At 29.0% G+C, this 7,717-nt stretch overlaps 1 protein-coding gene and 2 non-coding genes across 3 annotated transcripts; 1 reads left to right on the top strand and 2 right to left on the bottom strand.

The window, feature by feature from the left end:
• Nucleotides 1-4,249: 4,249 nt before the first annotated feature.
• Nucleotides 4,250-5,874, bottom strand: LOC119664518. The gene is made up of 4 exons (XM_038073991.1): nucleotides 5,422-5,874; nucleotides 5,119-5,334; nucleotides 4,840-5,037; nucleotides 4,250-4,778 (listed from the first exon to the last, which is right to left on the bottom strand). The coding sequence occupies exons 1-4, from the start codon at nucleotides 5,784-5,786 to the stop codon at nucleotides 4,403-4,405; spliced, it is 1,155 nt and encodes a 384-aa protein (XP_037929919.1). The 5' UTR covers nucleotides 5,787-5,874; the 3' UTR covers nucleotides 4,250-4,402.
• A 37-nt stretch (nucleotides 5,875-5,911) lies between these two features.
• Trnay-gua lies at nucleotides 5,912-6,009 on the bottom strand. The gene is made up of 2 exons: nucleotides 5,973-6,009; nucleotides 5,912-5,947 (listed from the first exon to the last, which is right to left on the bottom strand). It is a non-coding gene; the product is annotated as a tRNA-Tyr (tRNA).
• A 1,390-nt stretch (nucleotides 6,010-7,399) lies between these two features.
• Nucleotides 7,400-7,496, top strand: Trnay-gua. Its single transcript has 2 exons — nucleotides 7,400-7,436; nucleotides 7,461-7,496. It is a non-coding gene; the product is annotated as a tRNA-Tyr (tRNA).
• The last annotated feature ends 221 nt before the right edge of the window (nucleotides 7,497-7,717 follow it).

The following is a 7,717-nucleotide window of genomic DNA, read 5'->3' as shown; positions in this document are numbered from 1 at the left end:
CATAGCCAAAGCTTTTGACAAGGTCTGGCATGATGGTCTAATAGTCAAATTAGCCCGTTTTGGGATCCCTAGTGGTTTGACTAAAATCATTGGTAGCTTCCTGCAAGAAAGGTCCTTCCGTACTAAAATTAATAGCACTCTTTCGTCCGCCCGATCAATTGTAGCAGGTGTACCTCAAGGGTCGCCTTTGTCTCCCACATTGTTTAATGTATACACGGCAGACATCCCCACCTTAAGTCCCACATCAATGGCGCTTTACGCAGACGACACATGCTTGATCTACTAGGATCGGGATGCCTTAAATGTAAGCAACACGTTACAGGGAAATATAGACCTTATGGTGGAATACTTCCAAAAATGGAAGATTAAAATTAATAATGACAAAACCAAGGCTATATTTATAACTCGAAAAAGAAGACAGCATCCTCCAAGAGTGAGCGTTTGCGACACGGAGATATGGTGGGAGGATAACATAAAATATCTGGGGGTCACTTTTGACAAACGGTTCAATTGGCTTAAACATTTGAAATACAAACGGAATAGCTGCTCTAAGATTCTACATTTATTAAAGCCGCTATTTAATAATTATCACTTCAACTTTAAAAACAGAAAGTTACTTTATACGCAAGTAATTAGACCTGCTCTTCTGTACGGATGTGTTACATATAGCAAAGCCTCAAATACCACCTTAAAGCAATTACAGATAGCTCAAAACCTGGCCTTAAGAAAACTGTTTAAGATTCCATGGTACATTAGATCTACGGACATACATAGAGATCTTAGGATTGACTCAGTGAAAAAATATATCAGAGACAGAGCTTTAAAATTATTCACTAAAGTTGATACGCTACTTAACCCCGCCATAACAATCCTCAAGTCCACTTCTGGACTCTCAGGAAGATATGCTGATTTAAGGTCCGTCATCAACTAAAAGACAAATAAATGATATGATTTTTTAGCCTAGTTAAAGCCTAGTGTGGGGTAGTGATTAACCCCCCAGTCATTATAGAGTAAAAGTGCGTAATAGCACTAACTCAAGAAGAAGAAGAAGAAGAAGAAGAAGTGTAATATGTCAAAAAAAATATTTTAAAAGTGACATTTTAATAGATGGCTATTAACTTGATTTATTTTGACTATTATTTAAATTTCAAAACTTTGACGGTGGAATTGCTAGGTGGCAACGGAGATTTCTTAAGCAAATGCGCTTAAAACCGTACCCTTTAAACCCAAACTCAAACAGTTCTGTAAAACATAGATGGACAATTTCTATGCCATATAAAGCCGTATAAAAATATTACACGACAAAAAAGTAGCTAATAAAATATTACTTTAACCAAAGGTATAGCAGATATAGTCGCTTTTTTTGTAATATGTTTATAATTAATAGTTAATATATTGATTATAAAATTACATACTTTTATATAATTTGCTTAAGTAAAAATAGATCAACTTTTAAAGTTATAGATTATAATAAAAGACCTATTAGCTCTAATTAGAAAATTTGTATAGTATATTCCAACAAATTTGGTTATATATAGTTACAAAAGAATAATGGGGTTTTATTTTTGCCTAGTCTTTCGAGGTTATTGTAGAGGACCTAAAATTAATATTTTCTTTTATTGCTTATAGTTATTTCACACATTTTTTTAAGACTCTCAATATTTCAAATTTTTCTGCTAACATAATACACTCATCAAATGCACTAAACATAGTTAGCAAATCTTAAAAGCTCACATTCGAAGTAGTTTTATTTTTCCGAAAAGACATTAAAGCAACAATTAATTCCTTATTGGTATCACAATATTAAACGGAGATGCCAGACAGATTCACCAAAGTGGTGACTTCCTGTTAATGACAAATGATTACACTGTATTTCATATGTTAAGATAATTTTTGATTAAACAAGCATAATTTTGATAATAGCCGTAATTTTTCTTGCAAAAATATTACGTCTTAAGTGTTAATGCAGTTAAATTCAAAAATCACTCTGTTATGAATGTTTCTTAAAAATATATTGCAAAATTTCAGTCATCCGTTAAAGTCATATGAGCAGAAAATATATCAATGCAATATATCAAAGCAATAAGATAAAAATGCTTACCCTTGTTCTTCTATAATTTCTCTTGTTTTCTTTTGTTTGAATTAATTAATTTTTGGTAATAAGAATTTTTAAATTTCAAATTATACACGACATACCGTAAAATATGTCAAAAAAAATATTTTAAAAGTGACATTTTAATAGATGGCTATTAACTTGATTTATTTTGACTATTATTTAAATTTCAAAACTTTGACGGTGGAATTGCTAGGTGGCAACGGAGATTTCTTAAGCAAATGCGCTTAAAACCGTACCCTTTAAACCCAAACTCAAACAGTTCTGTAAAACATAGATGGACAATTTCTATGCCATATAAAGCCGTATAAAAATATTACACGACAAAAAAGTAGCTAATAAAATATTAGAAAGTAAAATAAAAATTTCAATAGATAAATATTTTTGAAAAATCATTAAAAATTAACGACAATGAAATAAATACAGAAATATTTTTCAGACTTTGATAAAAGATCACACCAAGTTTTAGAAAATATATTATAGGACACAAAAATTATAAAAGAAATATTTACAAACAAAACGAAAATTTTTATAGACAAACATTTTTGAGAAATTATAAAAAATGAACCAAACAAGCTGTCATAATAAAATAAAAATTTCATTCACTTCGGTATTTTCAGATTTTCAATGTTTGTTTTGAATAGATTTTGACATTTCACTTCCAATTCTTCTAAGATCGTAAAAAAATTTACGATATTAAGAAATTTACAGAGTTGAACAGAAAAATAAATACTATTTCTAAGGAGAATAAAAATTAATTTTGACCAAAACGACATAAATTTTTGTATGGTAAATTTGTGATTAAACAATTAGATTAGTACTTTAATCTGGATGATTGCTTTGATCTACTTTTAATCTCACAATATAAACGCAGTATAAGACATAAAATTTATAAATGAAATATTAATAAATTAAATGGAAATTTCAATAGATAAGTACTTTTGAGAGATCATAAAAAAAACAATTAGACAAACTATAAAAATAATTTTCAGAGTTATCTCATTTATTTTATGTAAAGTTCTGAATTTGCTATATCTCATTTGTATATAGTGGGCATTTCAGTACTTTTATTAAATAAATATTATATAATTATCTATTAAAAAATTGTACATTAGTTAATATAATATATTACATTTTATTTACTTGTTTATTTTCAATTACTGACTTTATTTCACCTCAAATGCAAATGCCTTCACTTACAGCTGCCGAAAATATATATTCACCGTGCTTTAATTTTATAAGAAAGTATAAACGGTGGTGAGAAAAGTTTGTTATTTACATGTACAAAAAAAATTTGTATACAGCTGTGATATAGAACCCTAGCTATTGCGATATTCCGAATATGTAAATATATGTGTGTTAATCTAAACACCACTTAATGTTCGAAAAAAAGAAAGAAAAATGATGCCTTTGTGGCTTTGGTTAATTTATTTGTATATTTCATGCACTTTTATATTCCTTTCTCGTTGGCATTGTTTTGTAACGTTGATGATGATACCTTCTAAAAATTTAGAGAAGACAGAGCTAAAATGCATCCATAATGATGATGTCTGCATACTTTGCTGCACATTTGACAGATTAGAGAATGAATACTGACGTTTAGTCATTTGTTTACATAAAAAACAATTTGCTTTTGCTAAATGTAATATATTCAAAGTTAGATTGAAAAGTGAAAATACTATTTATATAATAAGGTGAGTCATTTTCAGAAGAGACACACGTTCGAAGTTTTATTAACAAGTTTTGTAAATAATTACAATTCGTTCAAAGAACGTGAATTGATAAATCCGCCAAAAATTGATTTTTCGTTGTAAAATTTTGTTTTAATTTCATATACAGAATATTATTTGAGATTTTCTAACTGTAATATTATATTTATACAAAATTATTAAATATATACTTTGAAATTGTATTTGTACATATAAGTGAATAAAATTACATATTTTATGTTCAATATAAAACCAATTTTATATTCTCGTCAATGTTCGCCTGCAAAAGATTTTACGTGCAATTATTGTTGATAAAAGCAATTATCAATTTGATTAATATATGACTTTGAACCCGCATTCTGTATTACAACGTGTTTTATATTAAAAATTTTGTATTATTTATTGAGATTTTTCTATTTTAGTTTACAGAAAATTTTATACATATATGCATTCATCAAATTAATAAAATGTAACAGTTCCGTTTTATAACGTTCATAAGGCCTCCTTATGTGAAAATAAACACTTTTGGTTTAATTTATTATAATTACAACAACAAATTAGTTTATGGGAACTAGGTGTCTCAGGCTTTGGCTTGCTTTAACTTCCTTTTCACTTTGTGCACGAAATCGGTGGCTTCCACTGCAGCGTGCATTGGCCTCAGTTTTGATATGTGATTATGATGTAAAGTCGTTGCAGTGAGGGCAGGTTGTTGGTTAGTTTGTTTTGCGATAATACTGCTTGGTATTTTTCTTGGTTTTTTCGAAATCGGCTGAATTGCTGTAGCTACAATACCACCAGTCTTAAATTTATTAACTTGACTGCGAGTCTTATGGACATTGACAACGGAAACATTATTAGTTATTGGACGAGAGGGTGCTGGTACGTTACCACTTGACTTGTTCTTTGTTAGGCGCCGTATTATTTGCGTGGCACTACTAAATTTCGTTAAACCAGCTCTGAAAAATTAAATTAATCCAATAAAAAAATATATTTTTTGTGGAAATGCAAAAAAATAACCTCTTGCGTTTGGGCTTTGCTTTGTTGACGTCTGCTTTGGAAGAACTTTTCTGTGGCTTGCTACAGGAAGGAAGGTCTTTATCTGTATCTTTGGTTATTATCTGTACTATTCTTGGTGAAGTCAATTCATATGGCATATCGTCATTTCTTAGTTTTTGGATTGGATGCTGTATTTCCAAAAGTTTTCTTGAGCAGCCACTAGAAAAAGAAAATATTTAAAGTAAGCATACAAATACATATAAAATTCTTTAAAACTGTTTTAATAATTTTTAAACTTACTTCAGTATTGCATCTGCATCATATCGAATTGGTGGCTTTGCGATTACACTCGTTTTTTTGATGGGTGTTCTTGGTTTCAAGCCCCATTCTAAGGAATGTTTATTATCAACAATTTGCTGCGATGTGCCTGTCCAGACTTTCTTTTTCAATGACAATTTCAACTCTAATTCCTTATTTCGTTCTTGTTGTGCATACGTTTCAAATGGATTCTGTGTTCTATATTAAAATATTTATTAAGAAGTTACAGTTTATATTTTACTTATATAATTTTATAAAGAAGCTCTACGTTTGTTATGAACGCACCTAGATTTCAATAAGTGCTTTGCATTTTGATTAATACTATTAAATGAGTGTGTACGTCTGGCAGGCAAACCTATAAGTGGCAGTTCAGTAGGTCGGTTTTTATCAGGCGTGATATTCGGTGGTATTTTAGATTCATGAGCGCAATCTTCATTTGGTTTCTTTGTTGGTGACGTTATAATAAGTTCGGGCGGCATTTGCTTGGCATTGTCACCAAAAACTTGAAAATTGAAACGAAGGCGTGTGTCAATCTGCGCAGCCATTACTCTGCTTCTACGCGGCATTGTATTACTACTTGGTATATCTCTGTCGATGAAAAATTCTTCGTCTGTTAGTTGTAGATCCGTGCCAGGATCTGTCGTTGGCATATCAAGTGGTATACGTGCTTGTTCCTCTTTTTTACGATGTATTAGTTTGGTCCTTGTGCGCTTCTAATGAATTAAAAAATACTTATTAATTAAATATTTCTCAATTAAAAAATAAAAAAAAGAATTCCTTCGAGCCGGATTTGAACCAGCGACCTATGGATATCTATACTTGATGTTTTTTAATTTCTACAGTCCACCGCTCTACCAACTGAGCTATCGAAGGTGTTAAGTGCTGCGTGCCCAAGTTTACATAAGAGAATTGTTATAATTTTTTTTTTGTTTTTTTAATTAAAATTTTAGTTCATGAACATAATAGACAACGATTGATATTAAAGTTATATGAAGTCTTGCTACACTTTTTAAGGTTATAAAATATTTATATATTTCGAAAGTACGATAAGCTCAAAACTTAATCGTCTTCACGATTCAATTGAACCAAGTCCATGTGTCAGACTTTTAATGTGAAACCTGGTCTTCGTTTTTTTAACTTAAATGTTGTGAAATATCGTCAGAGGCTTCATCATAAAAAAGCCTCACATTATAGGTATATTTTTATATTTAAATATATTCTTTAAAAATTTTTTAAATTTTTATGTTTGTGTTATGGTAGAAAGCTGGAAATCAAACCGCTCAGATTGATTGCGCTGTTACTAAGTTTGTGACTAATATTGTATCCATAAAGACCTAGATACTCTCTACATAAAAAATGTAATTGGAAAATATACTTTTAAATATCTTGAGAGATGAACAATTCAAATGTATCCATTATCTATGGCTCTATTGAATAAAATTGAGAAGGTTTGAAGTCTTTACACTGAAATTACAAACTGAGAACGTAACATAAAAAAAATGTGCCAAATTACGCACTTTACACAGATTTTAATGGAACAGCTTTGTGTACAATCTGGTGAGAATGTCAGTACCGCGGAAATAAACAATACAAAAATTGAAATTCAAAGCAAAACAGCTGATTCACACAACACTCAAATTTTACTTGAAATAAACGGTGCGAGTAAAGTCTGTGTAAGATTTTTCAATTTCGACAGGGATGTTACGCTCTCTCAGATGTTCTCCTTATTCGAAAATTCGCTGGTAGAACGCACTTGTGTATACACAGTGTTACTCAAAGTTACTACGAGTAGCTCGTGGAACAGACCAATTTTTTATTTGATTTTAATTTTTTTTTATTAAATATATTTATTTTATTTTGAATCTTTTTTTTTAATATAATAATTTTTTGTATTTGTTTTTTTTAAATATAATAAATATTTTATAACATTCATATATTTTTATTTATGTATTTTTATTTATGTATTTTTATTTATATATTCTTATTTATATATTTTTATTTATATATTTTTATTTATATATTTTTATTTATATATTTTTATTTATATTTTATTAATTTTATTAATATATATATATAATTTTAAATTTATATTCATGTAGTTTATAACTTTCGCTTTGCCAGACCGTTTACTTTCCTAACATTTATAATTTTTATAAAATGGCTGTCATAGCTTAGACACACTATGGGGTTGTGTATTAGCTAAAATGTGTACTGATTGTAGCCAAAATATCCAAAAGTAGCATTGAACACAAACTCAGTACAGCCTTCGATAGCTCAGTTGGTAGAGCGGTGGACTGTAGAATTTAAAAAAATTAAGTATAGGTATCCATAGGTCGCTGGTTCAAATCCGGCTCGAAGGATAATTTTTTTTTTAATTTCTAAAAATTTTCAAGTAAAATAAAAAATTAATTTAGTTCTATATATTACAATAAATATAAAAAAAAATTATGTAAATAATTAATTATAGGAATAATTTTGTCAATATGAAAAATCAATAACGAATTAAAAATTCATTGCTAGAGAGTTAGATAGGTAGGCAAAGAGTAATTAATTTTATTAAGAGAACCTCTATTTCTTTAGG

Source organism: Teleopsis dalmanni, unplaced genomic scaffold (assembly GCF_002237135.1).
Source record: "Teleopsis dalmanni isolate 2A unplaced genomic scaffold, ASM223713v2 unscaffolded_contig_2088, whole genome shotgun sequence".
NCBI lineage: Eukaryota > Metazoa > Arthropoda > Insecta > Diptera > Diopsidae > Teleopsis > Teleopsis dalmanni.
The sequence above is the reverse complement of the archived record's forward strand: the minus strand, read 5'-3'. Positions and strand labels throughout refer to the sequence as shown.

Excerpts from the sequence above, each read along its gene's own strand:
- LOC119664518 (XM_038073991.1), bottom strand. The coding sequence starts at position 5,786 with ATGCCAACGACAGATCCTGGCACGGATCTACAACTAACAGACGAAGAA. Across the intron at positions 5,335-5,421 it reads AAGCACTTATTGAAATCTAG|AACACAGAATCCATTTGAAA; the intron begins GTGCGTTCATAA and ends ATTTTAATATAG. Across the intron at positions 5,038-5,118 it reads GATGCAGATGCAATACTGAA|TGGCTGCTCAAGAAAACTTT; the intron begins GTAAGTTTAAAA and ends TTCTTTTTCTAG.